This window comes from Chionomys nivalis, chromosome 8 (assembly GCF_950005125.1).
Source record: "Chionomys nivalis chromosome 8, mChiNiv1.1, whole genome shotgun sequence".
NCBI classification, from domain to species: Eukaryota; Metazoa; Chordata; class Mammalia; order Rodentia; family Cricetidae; genus Chionomys; species Chionomys nivalis.
The window spans coordinates 51,484,728-51,509,962 of NC_080093.1; the positions used below are offsets into that span (position 1 = coordinate 51,484,728).

Sequence of the window (25,235 nt, forward strand, 5' to 3'; positions counted from 1 at the left end):
GGATGTCTGTGAGTTCGAGGCCAGCCTGGTCTACAGAGCTCCAGGACAGCCAGGGCTGCAAAGAGAAACCCTGTGGGGGGGGACGGAGGGGGATGATAAAGGCTAGGCATGACAACCTGTAATCTCAGCACTCTGGAAGCTTAAACAAAAGATCATGAATGAGGCCAGCTATATAGTGAGACCCCTGCCTCAAAACTAGCACAAAATAATTCCAAAAGTAATGAAATGGAAACTTGCAATCCCATTGTGTTATAGTATCACTAGGGAAAAGAGCACCCATCTACTACCACAGACTCCTTCCATGAGAACATGACAGCTGCATTTACAGGAGGGATTGTTTTCCCTAAACGACTATAATGAATCTATTTACTTATAGTCAGAAAAAACACCAAAGCTGAGATAGTTTAGCCCATTTCCAAAGAAAGCATAGTTATCTTAGGAAACGTACTTGTTTCAGGAAGTATACCTGCCCTATGTCCACCAACAATGGACTCACCCAATCTCTGGATGAAAGTGCAGTGCTGGTCAGTGTTCCTGAGCTGACAGTCTTGGCCCACTTGGAGAACTCTGCTTCCAATTCTTTTTAACTTCAAGATGGTACTTTTTTGTTTAATGTTTTACACAAACTGCTTGTAAAAATTCTGCAGAGAGGGGTGGAGAGATGGTTAAGAGGTTAAGGGCACTGGATGCTCTTACAGAGAGACTTCAGGCAGTTTGATGGGACAAATACTCGGTTGACAATTTTCTAGGAAGCAACCAGGATTTTTTTTTTTTTTTTTTTTTTTTTTTTTTTGGTTTTTCGAGACAGGGTTTCTCTGTAGCTTTTTAGAGCCTGTTCTGGAACTAGCTCTTGTAGACCAGGCTGGCCTCAAACTCACAGAGATCCGTCTGCCTCCCGAGTGCTGGGATTAAAGGCGTGCGCCACCACCACCCAGCAGCAACCATGAATTTATGGCCAGTTCTTGCTCCTGTGACTGTACTGTTGGAAAGCATCCCGTCTGAGAAGCCAGGAGACTTGGTAAGAGTGTTAGGAAACAAAAGAAGGAAGCTTATTTATTCCTATAAACTCACAGGATGCCTCCACCTACAATGGAGCTGTCCCACAAGGGTTTATCAGTACCTACAGTCAAAGAATCAAAGAACAGGTCTCTATACCTGTATGACAAGATACACACACACCAACAAATTACAATTTCTTTCCAATTTCTATTTCTAGATTCTATACAACTAAGGTCAGATGTACCTGTTCTGTCAATCAAGAACTCTTCCAGATGCTCTCAATGTCATACCTTCATCTGGAACCAAGAGAATCAGGTCTGAGGTCAAAAACATCTCTATAGAGCCTCACCTACCACCTTTTCATGATAATATGAAGGCTAGTTTCGAAAACCATTGATCGTGTTAAGTTGGCTAGGGTAATTTACTCTAAAGAAGAAGGCAGAGGGCTGAAAATGCAACGTTTGTTAGGGTCTACCCTCTGGTACTTGTGACTATTATGAGGAAAAGGTTCTCTAAAGATGCTATTATTAAATTAAATTTAGGGTTTTATAAAAAGATTAATCCTGAATCATCTAAGTAAGCTACCCCAAGACTATACTTTCAGGGATCATTTTTCTATAGTTCGTTACTAAGTAAGCTACCCTAATGCTAAAAAATATCCTTGAATGAGAGACAGAGAAGAAGCTATGGCTAGCTCCTCTCCACACTCTGCCTTGAGCCAGGTGATACAACAACACACTGTGACATTCACTTGCTTTAAACCACCAAGAGCCAGGCAGTTTGTTCCAGCAGTCACAGGAAACTGCTACAAAGACCAAACAAAGTACACCAAGGTAGAAACTTCCAGTCACACAAAATCCCACCACTATCGACACTGTTCTTTTAGAACCAACAGATTGAAAACACTGTCAGTTATTTTCCTGCTGTGACTACAGGTGTGAGACACAGGTACAGACTTACATGGGTTCCAAAAATACAGCTGGCCTCTCAATTACACATCTAGGTACTAAAGTGGTGTGTGCTAAACCACATAAACATAATTCCTTAAGAATGATATAACTGACATTATCCTATTTGTGGAAAGTCTATTGAGCTAGAAATTTCAATTTACCAAAACATTATTTATTTATTTATGTGTTATGTATACAATATTCTGTCTGTGTGTATGCCTGCAGGCCAGAAGAGGGCACCAGACCCCCATTACAGATGGTTGTGAGCCACCATGTGGTTGCTGGGAACTGAACTCAGGACCTTTGGAAGAGCAGGCAATGCTCTTAACTTCTGAGCCATCTCTCCAGCCCCTTACTAAAACATTTTAAACAATAACCCCCTCCACTGGTAAGTTCTCACAGGCAGCTACAGTACTTGGCTGCCGATCTAGAGATGGACCTGAAATACGGTCCTCTCCCAAGTGTTCAGCAGAGAAAATACTGATTGACAGTTTATTTGGGTGCCTGATCATGGTGTTTATGTAAGAACCCCTTGACTCTGCCGGGCGGTGGTGGCGCACGCCTTTAATCCCAGCACTTGGGAGGCAGAGGCAGGCGGATCTTTGTGAGTTCGAGACCAGCCTGGTCTACAAGAGCTAGTTCCAGGACAGGCTCCAAAACCACAGAGAAACCCTGTCTCAAAAAACCAAAAAAAAAAAAAAAAAAAAACAAACAAAAAAAAAAAAACAAACCCTTGACTCTAACAGTCTCAACAGATATTTCTAAAATAAAGGTTTTAGTTATTAAAGAAACTACAGGGGCTGGAGAGATGGCTCAGAGGTTAAGAGCACAGACTGCTCTTCCAGAGGTCCTGAGTTCAATTCCCAGCAACTGCATGGTGGCTCACAGCCATCTGTAATGAGATCTGGTGCCCTCTTCTGGCCAGCAAGCATAATACAGACAGAACACTGTATACATAATAAATAAATAAATCTTAAAAAAAAAAAGAAAGAAAGAAACTCCATAAGAGGCTGGAGAGATGACTTGGCAGTTAAGAACACTGGTTGCTCTTCCAAAGGACCTGGGTTCAATTCCCAGCACCCATATGGCAGTTCACAACTGTCTGTAACTCCAGTTCCAGGGAATCTGACACCCTCACACTAAAAAACATAAAGTTAAATAATTATTTTTTAAAAAAGAAATTTCACAAAAACAAAACACCAAAAACCAAGTATACACACACACAGTCTCCATCTTGCCACCTGACTCAATAGGAACACCCAACACAACCAGCATTTCCTTTGCTGTATTTCCAGTCACCTCTCCAGAAACAGATACCACTGACCACTGCATACCTGTAAGTGCAGACTCTGCTGTCCATAGCTCCAAACAGTACTCAGTTTCTACTGAGCAAAAAGAGTGGTTCTTGGGCTGTTCTTTCAGGGTTACGCTTGAGTTTGTCAAGTGGTGGGCTCCACCAAAGGCTGCCCACCCAGTGGGTAGGAGACCATTCTGAAGTCAAAACAACTGGAGCCCACACTGGCTTCACCCCATGCTTACTGACAGTGTGACCAAGCATTAAGTCATTTAACTAACACCTAAGTGAAACGAAAGGCCCAATTTCAAGGTTTGGCACATAGGCTGAGCAGAAATAACTAATAAAAGTACCCAACTGTTCTTTCCAAGTAACTAGGGCAAAAGCAAAGATGGCCAGAGTTTCTCTGCATATGTCACTCATTTTTAACAACAACAAATTTGACCAGTGAGTTGTCTCTGACAACCTGAGTCTGACCTTGGGGCCCACACGGCGGAAGGAGAGAACCAAGGTCTGCAAGTTATCCTTTGACCTCCACATGGCATGCCTATGCCCGCCTCCCACCCCCACTAAACAGACTAAAAAAAAAAAATAAAGACTTCTACTCTTTATAGAGTTCATCATCTCTACTGCAAAATATCTCAGGCTCAGGAGCTAGAAGAGATGGGTCAGCAGGTAAGAGACTATACTGCTCTTGCAGAAGACCTGAATTTGGATTCCAGCACCCACATCGGGTGTCTAACTGTAACTTCAGCTCCAGGGGGTCCAATGTCCTATTCTGACCTCTGTGGATACTCTCAGATACAGCATAAACTCACACAAACATGAGTAAAGATAAGAAAGAAAGAAAGAAAGAAAGAAAGAAAGAAAGAAAGAAAGAAAGAAAGAAAGAGGCTCAGCTGGGCATAGTGGTCCATATCTGTAATCCCAACTACTTGGGAGGCTAAGACAAGGATACTTAGGGTTTGAGGCCAACCTACACTACTGAGTGAGAAACTCTCATAAAATAAATTAAAAACCTGAGCAGGCTTAAGTAGTAAGTTATTTGACTAAAGTAATTCACTTCCAACAAAGTACCATATCCAGTAACACATGGTACACAACAAAACAAAAATAGTCTAGGCTTACCACAGGAAGTTCAATGACAAGGAAGGGAACAAGGATGACAAGACACATGGGCACTATGCAAGAGAGCCATGTCTTACAAAGTAGCACCCCATCTACAGTGAGTGAACGAGGACTGTGTGGCTGAATATCTATCCAATGTCCAACATGTAGCCATTAGCTCAGATGAAAGTGAAAACCTCAACGTGGCTGCCCTGGCACAACAAAAGCAGTCTCCTAACTAGTATTCTGGGCACTCCACACCATGGTTTCACTCAAGAGCTGTGCCAAGAACTGGGCGGCACACCATCGTGTGTCTACATGCAGCCCCGTAACACATGCACAATGCTACCACTGTCATCCCCAATGTACTAAAGAGAACAAGGCCAGGAGAATTAGGCAAGATTAAGCCAAGGTCAGACTGAAAAACTGTAAGCTCTTAGCATTATACAAAGAAGCAATACAGTCTCAATGAAAACAGATCTTGGATATATTTGCCCTAACTGTGAAGATTCTAGAACAGAATGGTAATGTCTTCTGCATTCATGGAGTTGAGTCCAGTGTGGGAAGAAATGACTCCATATGCAGGCATCTAAATAAGCACAATCTGGTAAGAACTACAAAGATTTGAGGAAATCAACAGCTACACTAAGAGACTTTAATTAGGAAAAATAAAAAGGTTCATGGTGGGTGAGAGAAAAGCACTCTGGCTATTTACTTCCATCCACCAAACAAGTTAAGAGCCAACTAACTTTGCCTGAACTTTCTAGGACCCTGAGTGAAGCCTGCTTCTGCTTCTTTCTTGAAGGGGAAAGGTCTCCTATGGCCTCTCTATCCCCAGACTCCACTAGTTCACTGGCTAAAGGGTCAGGGACCCTTTCTTCTTAGCGTGTGGGCTATGCTTCTATATACTTCCCACAATGCAACATAAGCATCGCCTTGAAAACAAAAATACTTTCCAGAGATCACTGAGTCATTAAGACACACCAGATAATTCATCTAGTCCTATAGATGAGAAGAAATGATTCATTCTGCAGATCTGGAATCCATTCACTTTCACAAACATTGCAAAAGCCTGCTGGGAGCTTTCAGGCACTGTTCGTGGTGCTGGAATAGCTGTTGTGGCCATGGAACACTAGAGGGCCCCCGAGAGCTTCCACTTTAAGAAAAAAATCATGCAGAGCCACAACTCCAAAGGTTGAAAAGATGAAGGCTCAGTGGTTAAGAACACTTGCTTCTCTTTCAGAGGACCCGAGTTCAGAATCCAGCAACTACATCAGCAGCTCACAGCCTCCTGTAACTCTCAGTGGATCTTCTTTTGGACTCCATGACCACCTGTACTCACATACACATACATATCCACACACGATGCACACAGTTACCTGCACCAAGTGTTCACACTAGTATGTGTGACTGAGGACTCTCAGTTCAGCTATCCTACTCTGCAGGTATTCGCATCACAAACAAGAAAGGCTCAGGAGTGAATTTTGCAGTTCAAATAAAGCTGTTCTTAGGTGGCAATACTGGATCTCAAACTCTTGTCTAAATTCAGCTCAGGCTGAACCACATGCGAACCCTACAGAAGCTGGGTCTGTCTACTTGGTTAGTGTGCCCTACTACACACAAATGCTGCGAAAATGTAATGGCCAGTAAGAGCCATATGGGGCTTAAATATCAAGATTTTCGGACCACTGATGTATGCTAGTATCTTAATTTGAAAAGCCACCTGAACTGCCAAGTGTCTTGTGACACTTCAAAAGATCTAAGACTAAATGAAGTCTACAGATGAGCTAAGTACACCAACTAGAGATGTTAAATATGATTGAGGAGGTTCTTAGAAATGGGAAGATATGGAAAGATGAATTTAGAATTCATCTTTAGTAGAATTTAGGACTAGAAGCAGTTTCAGTGAGAATGTATAGTCATTCTATAGAAAGACCTGGCCCTATCTGTACCATAAATACAGTGACAGCAGAGACTACACAGTACTCTGACTAGTCCCTAAATGATATTTATAAACAGCACCACAGCCGGGCGATGGTGGCACACGCCTATAATCCCAGCACTCGGGAGGTAGAGGCAGGCGAATCTCTGTGAGTTCGAGACCAGCCTGGTCTACAGAGCTAGTTCCAGGACAGGCTCCAAAGCCACAGAGAAACCCTGTCTCGAAAAACCAAAATAACAGAGAAACCCTGTCTCAAAAAACTTAAAAAAAAAGAAAAAGAAAAACCAAAATAAATAAATAAATAAACAGCACCACAATTTTACTAACAACCCTAGAGAGCTGCAAGGTATCTGTGCATGTCCCATTCCCACACCAGCTAGCCCCAACTCAGGGCCTGAGGCAAGATGCAGCAGATGCTAACAGGTTTGGCTGTCCTTGAGCACCATGGGAAGAGAATGGCAAAGTAAAATGTGACTAAGAGACTCACTGAGTACAGACACTATTTTCCCTCTTCATGAGCCCATTTAAAAGTAATGATCAAAGAGGGCATCCAATCCCTTAGAACTGGAGTTACAGATGGTTAGGAGCCACGGTGTGGGTTCTGAGAACTGAACTTGGATCCTTTGCAAGTGTAACAAGTACTCATAACCAACCACTGAGCCGTCTCTCCACACCAAACTTAGCAGGTTTGAATGGCTGAATTCCATAAACTTATTGTACAAACAAGGATTCCTAGTGAGCAAGTCAGGACCTTGCAGTAACTTTGATTTATGAGTCTTACCACAACTAAATCCACTTTCTCCACTAACATGCCAGTAAAACAGGTGTTTTGTTCACTCCCAAAACAAAGAGGTAACTAAAAACAAGGCAGAAAAAGCAAAGGTTACACCATACACATAAAGCTAGTCTCTGATGAACAGAGCTGGCTCTACCTGAGCTACAACCACTCCATGCTGTCTCTGCCTAGTTACTCAATATATGCTAGGTAGCCAATAATGTCACCCCATAGAGGGATGACACATGGTCCCTTGATTTACAAGAAAAGAATGCTCTAGAGCTAACGAAGTCCTAGACCTTCTGAGCAGAGAAGGATTTTGGTGAATGGAGAGAAGGTAAAGTTCACAGGTGACAGACAAAGCACAAAGGAATGGAATCATGCTGATATTAGAGGATTTGCTCTGCAAGCCACTGGAAAAGTACTAAAGACAAGGGAGCTGCTCAGACACTATACACAATCTGTTGTACAACCCAGCCACACAGCCGGCCCTATAAACCTACAAGCTGACACCTATGGAAAAGAAAATCATTTCTGAACTCACATCAGAGGAAGACCTAAAGGGACCGCCCCCCTACCTATAAAACCCCTGCTCAACCACACAAACTCTCAGGGCACACCCCTCTCATCTGCATATAGTTCTGCCACCCAGCCTTTCCGGACATGGTCCAGTGGTATCTCCTACAAATATGGGGAGCTCAGAGTAGCAGCCCAGTATCGTCAGTGAGTCAAACACGTTTTAGGGAGCACTTGGGAGAGAAAGGAAAGAATCCTTGGAAACGGTTTTTGAAAGAGTTTGGTTTCAATCACAGAGAAAGGGTGGAGGCCTATTCTCCTCTTGGAGTATAAATACTCTGAAGGTAAGGGTTTTGTTTCTGGTTTTTTAAAGACAATTTAAGGAATACTTTCAATGGCGCTGACTGGATACATTTTGAAAAACTACCAAGTCTGACAAGTTGGAGATTAACAAACTATCTCTTTCGTGAGGTGCTTTCTGTGGGGGCCAGCCAGAAAGCTTGCTCCAGCGGGCCACATTCTGGGCCTTTTCTGAAGATGGGTATGTGTTGGGACCGGAGGGGCTGGGAAACTAGCGCAGGTGAGCCTGGGAGAGGGTGTAGACTCAAACACTGCCCGGGCTTTCTCCACTCTAACTTTAACCCCCGGACCATAGGGCGCCCCTAGTGAGGGGCTCGGTCAAACCTGCATCTATACAGTAAGGGTGTGAATTTGGCAATTCACTCTTCAGGCATGGACTTCACACACAAATCGAAGGGCGTTACTGTCGATTAAAAACAAAAAAACAAAAACGGAACGGGTAAAAGTTGCAGGGGAAGCGACTTCTTCTAAGAGATCCGTCCGCTCAGCAGACTCCGACCCCTCAGGCCACTGTGGCACACAGTTCTAAGTCTAGAAGGCAGGTTAAAAAAAAAAAAATCTTCACCAATCCAGGCAGTTCATCTTGCCCGCTCCCCTGAGAGAATAGTGTCTCAGAGTGAAGTCCGTCAGAAAGTTCTTCAAAACGAACTTCTCGTCTCCCTCTCGCACCCCCGGGTCGGACGATCGGGACGACCGACCGGGTGACGCCAGCGCCTCCGAGCCGGGCCCCGAGACGCCGCGGGACAGCACCGAGGGGAGGGCGCGTACCGCAGAGCGACAGGCTGAGCCTGGAGCGACAGGAAACGAGGCTCGGGCCAAAACAAAAACAACCGAAAGTTCGGCGCGCCAGCGCGAGCAGATTGGGCGAGAAGCTTCGCGGCCGCCCATTGGAGAAGAGGCAAAACACAGTCCCCCAATCCCGAGCGGCCGAACAGCTCCCCTCGTGCGGCCGCGACCCGGCCCCCGACGACCGCTACCGCTCCCTTCCGGCCGCCGCCACAACTGCAGGCCGCGCTCGCCCGCTCGCTCGCCCGGCCGCCCCGGCCCCGCAGCCCCGCCCCGCGCGCGGCCCGGTTCCCGCAAGCACGCACGCACGCCCTCCGCGGCTCACCGCCAGCACGGCCCGCCTTCCAGTACCGGGCCCATCCGAGATCCTCGCAACCGGGCTCCCGAAGCGCCCGGCCACACTTTTCCGTCCCTCCAAAAAATTAATCACCAAAAAAATATTTCCTTAGAAAAAACTGGAGAGTAGAATCCAATATGGCGGCATGGACGTAGCACCGCCCGCTGCCTCCGCTGACGGGGGGGGGGGCGAGAGAAAGGAGTCCGCGGCCGCCGAGCGCCCCCCCAACCCCGCCGCCGCGGCCGTCACCGCGGCCCGCGCCCAGCCCCGGTCCCCGAGCCCTGACTCGCAGCGCTGGGCCACTACGACCTCACAGACCTCGGGCCTCACCTCCGCCTCGCGCGCAGCCGCGGGGTCTGGGAGGCATCCGCCGGCTTCGGGGCTTCGCGTCCTGCGTTCTCGCGCAGCGCCGGGTGCCGCCTCTGGTCCCCGGTGTCCTCACCTCATAGCCCCCGAGCCTCGCTGCCGCGCCGCAGACGCGTCGCCGCCCCCGGTGAGCCACCCGGACACCGCCCGGGCTCGGTGGAAGGACACGAAAAGAAGTTCACGGATGACGGCGGAGGGACACCACGCAGGCTACGAGCGTACGCGCTCCTTTGCCCCACGCCAGTCGCCGCGATGGCTTCGACGGAATTCTGAGGGAGGAGGCGGAGAGACGCCAGAGAGAATGGAGTTCCGCCCCGCAGCACCCGACGGCGGAGGCACAGAAGCGATTTTCCGAGAAGGAGCCGCGTCGTTGGCCGTCGCTGCGCCTCGAGGCGGAGGGATCGCAGCGAGAGTCGTTCGAAGATCCCTCCGCCCAGCTGCCCTTTAAATCTCGGTGGAGGCGGTGTCGCCGCGCGCCCGGCGGGCGCCACCTAGTTCGCTGGCTGCTCGCTGCCCTTCGGGGTCGACTCCCGCCCCCGTCCCGCGCGCACCTGCACCTACCAGGGACAGCTCCCGAGCCGCGATTTCGGGGGACAGCTACCGGCGTGCGGCGCTCCGGGCCCGCTGTGCCCCCGGGGTGAACCGAGGGGAGGCGGCTGGGGATGGCGAGTTTCTTTGTTGTGGGGATGGGTGTCGTTGGGAGCAGAAACACCCTTCAAGACCATGTGGGCCACCGGAGCGTTACCACGCGGGAGGCGGGAAGGAGTTGCATTGGGTCACCCGTGTTGACACTGGCTGCTCCTTGAGCACCTACTGAGTGCCAGCTTTTCCGCGACACGGCCACTCCTTACCCTCCTCGGGCTCCACCGGCGCGAGGAAAGAGGTTTGGTCCTCAGGGAGCTTAGGGCGGAAGATCCGGAGTGGCTTGCACCCACGCCTGGGGTATGGCGAAGCCCCACCCCTTGGATTTGCAGTCGGATAAGTGGTGTCACGCAACAATAACGAGGGTCACATCTTCGTCCCCAACCAGGCATCGTTCCCAGCGAGCCTTATTTACTCCTCAGGGTAATTCCCGGAGATAGAGAGCATTGTGGGTCCTAGTTTACACACAGGGAAATTGAGGCACGAACTGGTTAAGTGACTTTTCAACTGGTCCGGGCTGGAGCCAGAGCCCCTTGCACACTACTGTCTAAAACTCAGACTTTAAATTAGTAAAGCTGGTGGTTGGGACCTGCAAGGAGACGTCTGAGATTGCCACACGCATACAGAAGCAAGCACCCCAGAGTGAGGTGGAGGGTGTTAGGGAAACGTACGAAAATGGTCAGGCGGTGGAAGAGAAGAAAGCATGCCGATCCCGCAGACGCATCAGACAGGGCAGGCAGCTGAGGCAATTCCAGAACACCAACCTGCCTTGGTTCCCCGGCAAACACCACCGCCACCCTGCGCCCGTGCACATACCCTGGCACAGTGGGCGTTTTCTAGAAGATAGCTCAGCGGGGGACGTGGTCCTAAAGTCCAGCTACTATCAACTTACCTCCTATTATCCTCTTTGATCTTGAATGGTAGACATGACGTTTGTCCTTCCACCGACGGGAAGCAGGCTCAGTGAAGACGCGTAACTGGGAGGGTGTAGTTCTTCAAAACCAAAACTTCTGCAGGGTACTCAGAAGTGTGACCTGTATCCTCACTCCACAGACCATTTCGGGAGTGGGCAGTGGGCATAGCCTTGACCAGCCACAGGGGAAGTAGGTCTTCACACGCCCAGGTCTACTTCCTGCCCTTTTGCTCCAAGTGCAGTCAGTCACCTGTGGCATCAGGTCCATCATGCTGTATTCCCGTTTTGCTGATACAGCTAACAATTCTTTTGATCTTTGTTTTGATTTTTTCCCTAGTTTCTTACTAAACGTTTTCTCCCAAAGACTTCTGTAGGGCTTGACTCCAGATACATGTCAGAGACACTGAAATTGATTGCTGAGGAGATGAGCACACGTGGGGCACCATCTATCTCCGATGGGCACCTATGGCCCTAGCTTGGCTTTCAGGGATGTGATGCTCAGATTTCGAGTCCAGCTAAAACCTCAGCATCCCTTGGTCCCAAGTGCCCCTGTCTTTTCCACCCCAAACTAGCACGTGACCCTCCAGGCTCACCCAAGTTCCCAACTCTGTAAGGCTCTAACCTTCCCAGATGCCAGTGGTTCCATTTATTCCCTACTGAATGCCAGGCTGGTGGTGTGGGCATTGCCTTCCAAGGGAGTGGGCTGGGATTCCAGCCGGGCATGGAAGACACATGAGCACAGCACAACCTTGAGTCCCCCGGTGCTGGGCTGTTCCTCCGAGTCCCTAACATCAGCTGCTGCTCTTCTGTGGCCCCTGTGAGGCCTAGGTCGACCATGATCATTAGTGAAACTGGGCTGGGCTCAGGACCTTTGTTGAGCCGTGCTGAAATCTTGGAGCTTTTAGAGGTCTCGATCTAGGGAGGTCATTGCAGAGCTGGCCCTTGCCACAGCTGGGAGCTACCCTCCTGGGGAAAACTGAAAATTAGACTTCCCTGTAGTGAGAGTTGCCAGCTAAAGGCTCTTCCTGCCAGCTGGCAAGGAGCAGGGTCAGGAAATAGAAGGCCAGGCACCTGCTGGGCCCCCACATGACAGGAGCCTTGGCATTTACAACATGAAGCCTCTGGATGCTCTATGGTGGGAGAGCCAGCCACAGAGCCTAGGCCACCACCCAGACTGCCTGGACTGCCAAGGCTTAACAGCTCTAAAGAAAGGCCAAGTTGGCGGGAGGGTCTCAGTCAGCCCTGGCAGAAGCACCCTGAAGCTGACCAGCGGGAGCCACCTTCCTACTGACAGGTCCCCTGAGCAAGCAATACCCTTGCCAGGACGCTGACAAAGTCCACAGAGTCAGTTCCGGTGGCCCCAGCAGGCGGGGATTAATATGTCCAGGAGCACTCTAGACACCCAGCCTGGCCCACCCCAGGGTACCCCTTCTCAAAAGGTCAGTTTGAGTAGTTCCTGTTGCCTGCAGGGGATTGCTCACTGAGACCCAGAGTATTTGCAGATGGAGCTGACCCTGGAATTCCAGGTTAGGGAAGTCACTTCGTCACTTCTACTTGTAAAGCAGTTTGGATGTTTGGACTTTTTTTTTTTTTTTTTTTTTGACATGTTTTCTCTGTGTGGCCCTGGCTGTCCTGGAACTCACTCTGTAGACCAGACTGGCCTTTAACTCGGAGATCCATCTGCCTCTGCCTCCCTAGTGCTGGGATTAAAGGCGTGCGCCACCACAGCCCACCTGGGTGTTTAGATGCTTATGCGCACCTCTCCAAGCCTCTTTCCCAGCAAATACAAGACTGCTCTACTGAAAACAAGTATCTGAAACTGAGGGGAAATGGATGGACATTTCTGGGAACCCTCTGGAGGACTGCTTCCTCTCAGACACTTCTGTCACTCAGCTCCAGTGCTGTCCCCTTTGTCCCTTAATACCTGCAGTTGCTCAGATCAGCAGTGGCCCAAGACCTTACCTCTTTGACTTACTGTTCTATTAGCTGACTCTCTCTTTGAGCCCTTAGTCTTTGCCACTAAGGGGCCTTGTCTTCTTCATCGCTACCTCTCCAGCCTTTAAGGCTGCCCCTGGAATGCCATATAGAGGACAGAAATTATGATTTATGGGAGGGAGTGGGGAGGAGTTATTTAACGTTCCAGAGTTGGTGCTCCAAGGATAAGGGGACTGACCCCAATCCCAGCTCTAGGGGTTCAAGGTTGTTCAGTTGATGGCATTTCTTCTTCATATTATTGAACTTGGAAGCAGTGAACAACATTGGATTTTTGTTCAGAGCATCTACCTGGGATAATCAGACACCAAGTTAAATGTGGCCAAAAGATGTCATTCTTAGGGTTCCCACAACACAGCATCATTTAACACTCCCCCACATACACACAACTAAATCTAGACCTTTTGAAGCAATTTATATTTGTAATACTAATTTCCAAAATTTACAAATGTATTTTCAATGAGATACTATTTTCTTAACTCACACACCTGGAATTATGCACAGAGAACTCTATTCATCCTTCTTTTGTTATGATAGCCACATATCTGTGGCTAAGCAGCTAGGTCATTGACAAGGATAGCATCATGGCAAATCTGAGACCATGATGCTATGTCTGGTGTCTGCCTTCTGGATGGCTCTTCACACAGTGAGACACGAGAACACTGCTAGTTCAAGTCTTTGTTCTTTTTTTTTTAAGATTTATTTTTGATTATGCATACTTGTGTGGTTCTGCGCATGTGAGTATGTGCCATTGGGGGCCAGAAGACGGCATCAGATCCCCTAGAACAGCAGGCAGCTGTGAACACCTGAGGGATACTGGGTACGGAACTTGGGTCCTCCAGAAAAGAGTGTGATCTTTTTTTTTGGTTTTTCGAGACAGGGTTTCTCTGTGGTTTTGGAGCCTGTCCTGGAACTAGCTCTTGTAGACCAGGCTGGTCTCAAACTCACAGAGATCCGCCTGCCTCTGCCTCCCAAGTGCTGGGATTAAAGGCGTGCGCCACCACCACCCGGCTTGGCACATGCCTTTAATCTTAGTACTCGGGAGACAGAAGCAGGCAGATCTCTAAATTCAAGGTCAGCCTGGTCTACAGAGCAAGTTCTAGGACAGTCAGGGCTACACAGAGAAACCCCATTTCAAAACAAACAAATAAACAGAACCCAAATGCCAGTCAATAAAAGAATGAATGCCGCTCAAATACAAAGGAATGAGCTACTATTACCAACAGCATGGGTGAATTTGTTGACAAACATCTTGTTGACAGAATGAAGCCATGAGCCACAGTTTAAAAAAAAAATGGGCTGAGTAGTGGTGGTGTACACTTTTAATCCCAGCTCTTGGGAGGCAGAAGCAGGTGGATTTCTGCGAGTTAAAGACCAGCCTGATCTACAGGGTGAGTTTGAAGACAGGCTCCAAAGCTACACAGAGAAACTCTGTTTCGGGTGGTGGGGGGAAGGTTTGACTTAAACTGCATAGTTCCTAGAACTAAAAACCTATTCAGTAGGAAGAGACTTGAAGAGCCATTTATGCCCTGCTAGGTGGCTTGCCCATGTAGACGCCAGACTTTAGGTCAGCTAGAAGGGTCTCTGGGCTCCAATTATTCAGGAAGGCATGTTGGAAAATTCTAAAATTGAAATCTAAGTCCTATGTGAAATGTACTCAAATTAGAGGGTGAAGCTGGAAAACAAAACAAAAAACAACAACAAAAAGCTAATTGAGTTTAGTTTGCACTCGGTAAACACATCTCCAGTCTTCCCACAGTGTCTCTGACCCAGGGAGCTCTGCAATGTTGATTCCTCTCGAATGTTTCTGCCATCACATCCATGACTGGCTTAGTTCACAGATCAACTCCAGGTGCAAGGCAAAACCCTGAAGATTCCAGTTCCTTTGGCCAGGTAGGGGCCAGTTATTTCGGGAGGACATTGAGGAGGAGGGACACTGTTCTAGAACCTTCTCCAAACACTTGAGACTTTCCTAAGGTGCCTCCCTGCCGCTGCATGGACTGAGAGCCTTTCCTAAACTAAGCCTCTGGCAAGGATGAATTTATGACATCATCCTTCCCTCATGGTTTTCTCATAGGAGTACACTTTGGGTAGCCGACTTGTCTCTGGTAAATTCCCAGGAATGGTGATTCCTGCACCAAAAGCTGAGGTGATGATTTTCCCAGATCATATTCTGAGAGATTAAAGACTGCTTCCCGCTGGTCCCAGTGGAGATGACTTTCCAGGTGAGGAGTCAAGAGCTGGCTCACCAGAGCAGAAAGGAAGGCTTGTGCTGTCCTTTGGATGTCATGGTCAATATCATTTGTTAGCCTTGCTGGACTCAAGGTGCACAGATAGCTGGATAAACACTGTTTTCTGGTGCATGTGAAGGATGTTTCTAGAAGAAATAAGTCAGCAAATCAGGGGACAGAGAACAGCAGCAACCTTCCCCAAGGTGGGCACCGTTATCCACTCCACGGAGGACACAGATGGGATATTAAGTAATCTTTATGAATGAATATTTGGATAGTTCCATTTTAGGGGCCGGAGAGATGGGTGCATGCTTCCTGTTCTTCCAAAGGACTGAAATATGATTCTCAACACCCATGTCAGGTAGCTCACAACCCTGTGACTCCTGCTCCAGGGGATCTGACACTCTCTTCTGGCCCCTGAAGCACCTAGATGCATGCGCACACTCCCACACATTCACATCAATATAAACAAAATAAACCGAAGGAAGGAAGGAAGGAGGAAGAAAATCCAAAGCATATACTATGTTGCTTTAGTACTAGCAGAGGTTTCAGGCACCCACTTCAGGTCCTAGGACAGGGCCTCTGTAAACAAGGGAGGAGCAAGGCTGCTGGCAAGTGGAAAAGAATCTCCACACTTGGTTTGAGTATCCTTCCTCCCTCCCTCCGTCCCTCCGTCCCTCCGTCCCTCCGTCCCTCCCTCCCTCCCTCCCTCCCTCCCTTCCTTCCTTCCTTCCTCTCTTTCATTTTGTATGTGTTGTGTATGCATGCATATGTGTTTGAGGGCAGAGGCTCAACGCACAGGTGAAGACACAGGTGAGGGCACAGGTGAAGGCACAGGTGAGGGCACAGGTGAAGGCACAGTGTGGCAATGGCGCACTTGCTGAAAGCTTACAACTCAGTCCCAAGCCCAAGGCATAGGAAGAACCTGACAACTAGGAATGGCCTTTAAAACCTCAAAGCCCACCCTGAGTGGCACACCTCCTCTAGCAAGGTCACACCTCCTAATCCCAAATAGTTTCATCAATTTCTAACCAAGTTTTTAAATATAAGAGTCTATAGAGGGTGTTCTCATTCAAACCACCACAGCTATCAACTTGATTGGATCTGGAATCAATTAAAGACACGCCTATGGGCAAGTCTGGAAGAGTATTTCCTGGACGGAAGAATAACCCTGTCCTAGAGGGAGTGATGCCTTCCACCCGTGGCTCAGATACAAGGAAGTCTTAGAGAAACGCTGTTTTATACTTTTATTTGTGTGTATATGTGTGTGTGTTTGCGTACATATGAACACACACATTTGCCTAGCATGATGCAGGTGTGGAAGCCAGAGGACAACTGTTCGGAACCACGTCTCTCCTTCCACCATGTAGGTCCCAGGGAAGGAACTCACGCATGCTCTCAGACTTGGCAGCAGGACCTTTGCCTACCGAGCCATCCCACCAGCCCAAACCAGTGCCCGCCCCTTGCTGGTGCGTCCATCTGCTCTGTTGCTGCTGCCACCCCTACATTGGAGTCCAGCTGCTTCTGCTCGCACCCTGAAATGGAGACCAGTGGCTCTCTAGGAACCTTCCAGGCCTTCAGTGGCAAGTTGGAAGTGCTCAGCTGTCCAGCTTTATGGGCCAAACTAGGTTCTCATCTGGTGTGCGGATTGTCATAGGACGCTCCAGCCTGTATGATGCAAAGCGAGCTAACAAACCCCCTTCAGAGTGTATATCCATTGTACTGCTTCAGTTCCTCCTAGAGAACTGACTGATACAGGCTCCTTCCTGTTATCATAGCCCAGATCATCTCTCTCAGCCTGGGTTCCCCAGAAGCTGACCCTGAGAAAAAGACTTTAGAGAGCACCCCAGGAAACTCCAGCATGAAGTTAGGGAAGCGGGGAAGGAAGCAAGAAGCTGGTATGAAGGTTTGGGTAACTCTGTGGGCAACTGTGGTTCAGGACTACTCGGCATCTGGGTGTCAGTGGGGGAAACACTTCAGAGTAGAGTTGTCCCAGCAAGGATGCAAATGGCCCGAGTGAGAATCTGTCTATCACCAATGACCAGCGTTACCTCTTGCCTGACACCAGGGACAGAAAAACCTCCATTCCAATCACAGGTACTGGAGTGGCCACAGTGGGGACAGTTGGTGGATGCAGAAGAATGGGGTTGCCCCATGGAAGTGGGTCCTCGTGTCTCCCTTTCAGCCCTATTCGTCCATAGCAGTCAAGCTTAGAGCATTCCTGTTCCCACAGGACCCATGCTCTCTTCAGATAGCTGCTGCTCCGCCAAGGTCCTGGGTTCCAGGCAAGAGACTGATGAGAGGATAGGAGAGGCGGCAGTTCAACGAGGACGGAGGGAGGAGTCCTCGGGAATGAACGTCTCCACCACAAACTGGGAGCCGGACCCGGAGTACTGAGCCTCCTCCCCTCTCCAAATCCTGCTCCAGTCTGTCATTAGATGGAGGCCACTCGGAGGTGACCTGGAGCAGGGTTGCCCACAGCTGCTGCGATGCAGGGGCTTCAGTTGGGGGAGGGATCTAAGCAGTGCTGAGAGCCCTGTCCCGACTGCTTGGGCCCATGACCTGGTTACTTGATTAATTACTGTGTCCAAATAGCTGATAAAAAGCAACTCGGGGAGGAAGGATTTCTTTTTAGTCAAGGTTTGAGGGTCTACCGTCCACCATAAGGGAAGGGCAGGGCATTGGGAGTGACTCTTGCCTGGGCAGCTGGAGTGGGAGACACTCGTTCGTGTCTGGGTGGATCAGGAAGCAGAGAAGGGGGAAGAAGCTGGCTGGACTGTGAGCTGTAAGAGCTGCCTGCCCTCCAAGATTTCCTCCTCCCACCAGGCTCCACCCCCAAAGGCTCCACAGCATTTCAAAGCAGGTTCACCTCAGTACCAACTGTTCAAAGACATGAGTCTGTAAAGGGCATTTCACATCAATGGCAATCCTTGCTGGACTCTAGGGGTCACTCCTTCCGGTTCAGGTGGACCCTCTTCCCAGTGGGAAGTTAGAGGGATTAGACCTTTTGGGCTACAGAAACTCTGTCTGTAAAATAAAATAAGATAAAATAAAATAATAAAAACTAAAAAGAAAAAGAGGGTGGTGGAAGAGGAGGAGAAAAGAAAGGAAGAGAGAGAGAGTTGGAAGAAGGAGATGAATTTAGCAAGAGCGAGGCTGCTACAACTGACTGGGGCACCTCTCCTCCTCAGACAGCACCCCTGCTAAGAAAGCTGCTTTCAGTCTCTCGCCTAGTGGTGTGACTCAGGCCCTGTCCCTGGTTATTACCAGATCTTTCTCAGACTTGGCTATCTTCCATAAACAAAAATGGACAAGGGAATAACCAGAGGGCACAGATACACATAGACAGACAGACAGACAGACACACACACACACACACACACACACCACATACACCACACCATAAATAAATAATAAGTGAAATAATAGAAAAACCTTTTAAATAACGACTGGGCTGCAGGCCAGTGGCACAGTACTTGTTTACTTCACGAGGCCTCCAGGTCCTTACATAGCTGAGGACGACCCTAAAGGCCACATCTTTCTGCCTCTACCCCCCTCCCCAGTACTGGGATTACAGATATACAGCACCACAGCTTTTTTGTGAGGTGCTAGGGATCAAGTCGTGGCTTCGTGGGCAAGCATTCTACTAACTGATTTAAGCCCTGGTCCTCAGGGTAGGCAAGCAATCCTTTGTCTCAGGTGGCTGGGCTCTTGGTGGTAATATTACCCTCACCGAGGAGCCAATGGCTCAGGCACTTTTTTCCTTCCTTCCTTCCTTCCTTCCTTCCTTCCTTCCTTCCTTCCTTCCTTCCTCTCTTCCTTTCTTTTTTTTAAAGTTATGACCTATTTCAGAGCCTAGGACTTCCTGGTGACTGAAGGACCAGGGTGTGCCTGTGGGCATGGGCCCGTGAGACTGAGCTGCAGGGAGGAATGGTTCAAAGTCTCAGCAAGTTGTCCACACAGGCAGGAGGGCACAGCGAGCTGACAAAGCACACAAGCATTGCAGACACCTGGAATGCTGCGGGTGTTACCCTAACCTCGCCTAATGTATGGATGAGACCTGAGAAAACAAACCCAGGAGGGGACAGGAGAGTGGCTCAGAGATGGAGAGCTGGGAAAGACCAAGAAGCAGCTGCCATCCCTAGATCAGGTGACCCCAGAGAGCAGGGGATTGGGACTGTTGCCTTCACACAGCCACCTCAAACCCTGCATTCCCCGGCCCTGATAGCCACTGACGTCTTCTCCAGTTCTTGTTAGAATGTCATGTAATGAAATTATTGAGTCAAGAGTGTGGTGCAAAGACCTATGATTCCAGCACTAAGGAGACAGAGGCAAGAGGATCAGCAGTTCAAAGTCATCCTCAGCCACAAAGCCAGGATACAATGGTTCATCCAAGTGCAGTGGCTCATCTGTGTACAACGGCCGATCCATGTGTGTCTTGGCTAGTTTACATCACTTGGCACAAACTAGAACCATCTGAAAGAGGGGACCTCAATTGAGGAAATACCTCCATAAGATCCAGCAGTAAGGCATTTTCTTAAGTAGTGATTGATGGGGTAGAGCCCAGCCCATGGTGAGTGGTACCATTCCTGGGCTGGTGATCCTATGTTCTGAGCAAGCAATGGGAAGCAAGCCAGTAAGCAGCATGCCTTCATGGCCTCTGTAGCAACTGCTGCCTCCAGGTTCCTGTCTAACATCCTTCAATGATGACTTGGAAGCGTAAGTCAAAGAAACCCTTTCCTCCCCAAGTTGCTTTGGCCATAGCGCTTCATCACAGCAATAGAAAACCTAACTAGAACAACATGCAATGGCTGATCACTGTGCATTGACTCATCCATGTGCAATGGATGATCATTATGCATTAGCTCATCCGTGTGCAATGGCTCATCCTTGTACAATGGCTCATCCGTGTGAAATGGCTCATCCTTGTGTAATGGTGATCTGTGTGCAATGGCTCATCCTTGTGCAATGGCGATCTGTGTGCAGTGGCTCATCCTTGTGCAATGGCGATCTGTGTGCAGTGGCTCATCTTTGTGCAATGGCTCATCATTGTGCAATGGTTCATCCTTGTGCAATGGCTCATCCTTGTGCAATGGCTCATCCTTGTGCAATGACTCATCTGTGCACCGTGGCTTTTCTGAACTCTTACATCTCACAGCTTCAGGCTACTGTTGAGTGGCATTTCTTTGTTCTTAGAAGGGCTGACAGAAGCATGCTGGGTGGCAAGTCTCTGTGTGAGGAGCTCTCCCTGCTCTGTCTACCTGTTAATGTATTTAACGTTCTCTTCACTCTTGAAGGACAGTTTTGCAGGACCCAGGATTCTCTGCTCACTATTTCATGTCTTCTTTCTTTTTAAAGATTTATTTATTTAATTTTATGTGTGTGAGTGTTTGCCTGAATGTATGAGTACCTGGTGCCAGATCCCTGGAGCTGGATCTGTGAACTGCCATGTGGGTGCTGGGAACCGAACCCTTCTTCTTCTTCTTCTTCTTCTTCTTCTTCTTCTTCTTCTTCTTCTTCTTCTTCTTCTTCTTCTTCTTCTTCTTCTTTTCTTCTTTGTTTCTTCTTTGTTTTTGAGACAGGTTTTCTCTGTGTAACAGTTCTGGCTGTCCTAGAACTTGCTTTGTAGACCAGGGTGGCCTTGAACTTGCAAAATCCATCTGCCTCTTCCTTTTGAGTGCTGGGATTCAAGGCATGTGCCACTACTGTCCAGCTGCAGTAAATGTTCTTAATCATTGAGCCAGCTCTCTGACTTCATATGTGTACATGTATGAGAGTGTGGATTTGTGCACACTGGTGAAGTCTCCCCTTCGAGCTCAGAATAGGGTGTTGAGTCCTCTAGAGCTGGAGTTACAAGTGGTTGTGAGCCACCGTGTGGGTGCAGAGAACCAAACTCAGGTCTTGTATCCCAGCAACTAGTACTCTTAACCTCTGAGCCACTTCTCCAGTCCCTTGTTTGCTTCTGGGACCATGCAAACCTGTTCTATTGCAAAGTCTGTGATGAGAAATTTGCTGATGACCTTTGAGAGTCCCTTGTGCAGCAGATCGCTCCTCTCTCGCTTGTTCAACGTATAGCAGTTTGTCTGTCTGTCTGTCTTTCTTTGTTTTTTTTTTGCTTCTTTATTTATTTAAAGACAAGATTTCCTTGTTTAGCCTTGGCTGTCCTGGAACTCTCTCTGTACACCAGGCTGGCCTCCAGCTCACAGAGATCCGCCTGCCTCTGCCTCCCAAGTGCTGGGATTAAAGATGTGCGCCACCATTGCCCAGTTTTACGTTTTTAATTTTGGTTTTTGAGACAGGGTCTCTATATGTGGACTAAGTTGGCCTCAAACTCACACAGATCCTCCTGTCTCTGCCTCCCACGTGCTGGGATTAAAGGAGTGTGTTACCTCCTGGAGTGCATTCAAAATTCTCAGCATGTCTTTCTGTCAGAAGTTTAATTATTACCTGTGTTTTGTGGGTCCTTGAACTCCTCTGATTGCAGTCTGGTAAACTTTTTCTAATATGTTTATATTTCATCTGACCTGGGAACATAAAGGCTTCCTTGCCCCCGCCCCCCCCCTTTCTCTCTCTCTCTCTCTCTCTCTCTCTCTCTCTCTCTCTCTCTCTCTCTCTCTCTCTCCCTCTCTGCTTTTGTTTTTGGAGACAGGGTTTCTCTGAGTAGCCCTGGCTGTCCTGAAACTCACTCTGTAGACCAGGCTGGCTTTGAACTCACAGAGATGCACCTGCCTCCGCCTCCCGAGTGCTGGGAGTAAAGGCGCGTGCCACCACTGCCCGGCTGGACATCTTTTCTATAAACATCCCTCTGTTCTTCCCTTCCCACTGGAACCCCACAGTGTGTGTTGGCTCACTTATCTCTGTGTTACAGACTGTCCCAGAGACTATGTTCACTTTTCCTCAAAAAAGAAACCAAAAAACATTTTTATTTCTCAGGTTAGATAATTTCCCCCATTCTCCTGTTTTCAAGTTGGCTGACTTTCCTGACAGCTCAAACTGGCCTTTGAATTCCATGAGCAAATTTCTTTCTTTTTTTTTTTTAAAGGTTTATTTATTGAGCATACAATATACTGCTGGCAAGGAAGGCACCAGGTCTCATTACAGATGGTTGTGAGCCACCATGTGGTTGCTGGGAATTGAACTCGGGACCTCTGGAAGAGCAGCTAGTGCCCTTACCCTCTGAGCCATCTCTCCAGCCCTCCATGAACAAATTTCAATTCTCTCTGCGTGTGGTGTACACGTGTCTGCACACATGTGTGTGGGTGTTTTCACCTGTGCATGGTCATGTGGACTTCAGAAGACAAGGCCAGGTGTCTTCTTTTGATTCTCTCTACCTTCTTTGTTCTCTCTCTCTCTCTCTTTTTTTTTTTTTTTTTTTGGTTTTTCGAGACAGGGTTTCTCTGTGGCTTTGGAGGCTGTTCTGGAACTAGCTCTGTAGACCAGGCTGGTCTCGAACTCACAGAGATCCGCCTACCTCTGCCTCCCAAGTGCTGGGATTAAAGGCGTGCGCCACCACCGCCCAGCTCTTCTCTCTTTCTTTAATTATTTTTATTTTACGTTCATCGGTGTTTTGCTTTCATGTACATCTGCATGAGGCAGTCAGAAGCCCTGGAACTGGAGTTACGTACAGGTGTGAGCTGCCATGTGGATGCTTGGAATTGAACCCCGGGTCCTCTGGGAGAGCAGACAGCGCTCTTAACCGTTGAGCCATCTCTCTGCCCCTCCACCTTCTTTCTTTAGACAGCTTCTCTCACGGAGCCTGGAGCTCACTATTTGCCCTGGACTAGCCGGCCATAGAGCTCTGGGAATCTATCTGATGTTGCCCTCTATGCCAGCCTAGTGCTTAAGCATGCATGTACGTGCTTTATCTACAGAACATCTTCCCAGCCCAGGAGAACTTTGTAAGAAGAGGAACAGAGGGTCCAGAGAGACGGCTCAGGGGTAACGAGTGTGTGCTGCTCTTCCAGAGGATCCAAGTTTGGTTTGCAGCACCCACATCAGGTGCAACACAAACTCCTATAACTTTAGTCCCTTGGAATCTGATGCCCCCTTCTGGCCTCCTTCGATACTACACTCATACACATATACCTACACACAAAAACATTTGAATTATACTTTTCATCTCCAGAATTTTCTTGTTTCTTTTTAGAGTTTTTTTGTTTGTTTCTTTCATATTTCTATTTACTTATGTGTTCTTTCTTTGGTTTTTACCAAGCATTCTTTTAGTATCTTCAAGCATTTTTAAAAAATGTTTTGTTTTGTTTTTCCCTTGGAGCTGAAGAGCATTGCATATACAAAGGAAGCATGTGACCACTAACCTGCACCCCTAGCACCAAATTTCTTAATTTAAAAAATTATTTACAGCCAGGCGGTGGTAGCACACACCTTTAATCCAGCTCTTGGGAGCCAGAGGCAGCCAGAGCTCTGTGAGTTCAAGGCCAGTCTGGTCTACAGAGTGAGTTCCAGGACAGCTAAGACTGTTACACAGAGAAACCTGTCTTGAAAAACCAAAGGAAGAAAGAAAGGAAGAAAGGAAGGAAGAAAGAAAGAGGAAACGAGAGAGAAGGGAGGGGTCACCACACTTAAGTGACTCAGAAATGCACATGTAAATGATACTTCTGATGATATCTTTTTTTTTTTTTTTTTTTTTTTGGTTTTTCGAGACAGGGTTTCTCTGTGGCTTTGGAGCCTGTCCTGGAACTAGCTCTGTAGACCAGGCTGGTCTCGAACTCACAGAGATCCGCCTGCCTCTGCCTCCCGAGTGCTGGGATTAAAGGCGTGCGCCACCATCGCCCGGCTTCTGATGATATCTAATCGATACAGCTAGTCATTATTTTCCCGTTGCTGTAAGAAAAACACCATGAGCCGGGTGGTGGTGGCGCACGCCTTTAATCCCAGCACTTGGGAGAGAGAGGCAGGTGGATCTCTGTGAGTTCGAGGCCAGCCTGGTCTACATGAGCTAGTTCCAGGACAGGCTCCAAAACCACAGAGAAACCCTGTCTCGAAAAACCAAAAAAAAAAAAAAAAAAAAAAAAAAAGAAAAAGAAAAAGAAAAACACCATGACAAAGACAACTTCGGGAAGAAAGATTTTATTTTGGGCTTGTGGTTCCAGAGGGACAGATACCATGATGGTGGCTCTGAGGCATCAGGAGGCAACAGCTGAGAATTCACATCTTCAGCAGCAAACAGGAGCAGAGAGAGGGTATTGGAAACAGCAGAGTCTTTGGGACCTCCAAGGCTACTCCTACGGACACATTTCCTCCAACAAGGCCACAAATATTCAAGTTCTCGACACTGTAGGGGTGTCCCTCATCCAGACTACTGCAGCGCTGCACACGGGATGAACCTTGACACTGTTGGGGTACCCCTCATTCAGACTACTGCAGCACCGCACACGGGATGAACCAATCACTGAACGTTTTGCCAAGGGTAGCTTAGATTTTTTTTTGTTTTGTTTGTGCGACAGGTCACTGTGCTGGCCTGGAATTTACTACCCTCCGCAAACTTGGGATCCCTCTGCCTGTACCTCCTGCGGTGCTACGGATGAGAAGAATCCCTAGTAGTCAGAATGTTTGAGTACCTGCTTCCCAGTTGGCGACTGTGCTACTTGGGGAGGTTTGGGAGGTGTGGCCTTTCTGGAGGAAGTATGTCGCTGGAGGTGGGCTCTGAGAGCGAAAAATATCGCCTATTCCTAACTTGCTTTCTCTACTCTGCAACTGTGGTGGAGGATGTGAGCGAGCATTCGGTGTTCCGCTCAGCTGCCCCGCCTGCTGCTCTTCTGATCGCTGCCACACTGTCCCACCATGACAGAGCCCTGGCGCTCTGGAACCTAAGCGCAAATACAGGCTTCCTTTTATACCTGGCCTGGGTCGTGGTGCTTTCGCAAAGCAACAGAAAAGTTACTAACCACTCCCCCAGTGCTGCATTGCAGGTATGCGCCACCACGCCTGACTTCCAACTTCAGTACTGCCCGACAAAAATCTCCTTGCTGTTAGACAGGCGCCAGCTTCACAGAACCTTCCAGAGA

General features: G+C 48.2%; 1 protein-coding gene across 6 annotated transcripts in view; it reads right to left on the minus strand.

Annotated features, from left to right (window-relative positions):
- Kmt5b (lysine methyltransferase 5B) overlaps nucleotides 1–9,862 on the minus strand; it is a 47,572-nt gene extending 37,710 nt beyond the window's left edge. For 2 of the 6 annotated variants that reach the window (XM_057777360.1, XM_057777356.1), the window contains exon 1: nucleotides 9,397–9,862. In XM_057777360.1, the coding sequence (XP_057633343.1) occupies nucleotides 9,397–9,433 (37 nt within the window). In that variant the 5' untranslated portion in view covers nucleotides 9,434–9,862. Of the gene's footprint in view, nucleotides 1–496; nucleotides 642–9,054; nucleotides 9,186–9,384 lie in introns of those variants that run through there. The other 4 variants (XM_057777357.1, XM_057777359.1, XM_057777358.1 and 1 more) reach the window with 4 other exon arrangements.
- Nucleotides 9,863–25,235: the final 15,373 nt, after the last annotated feature.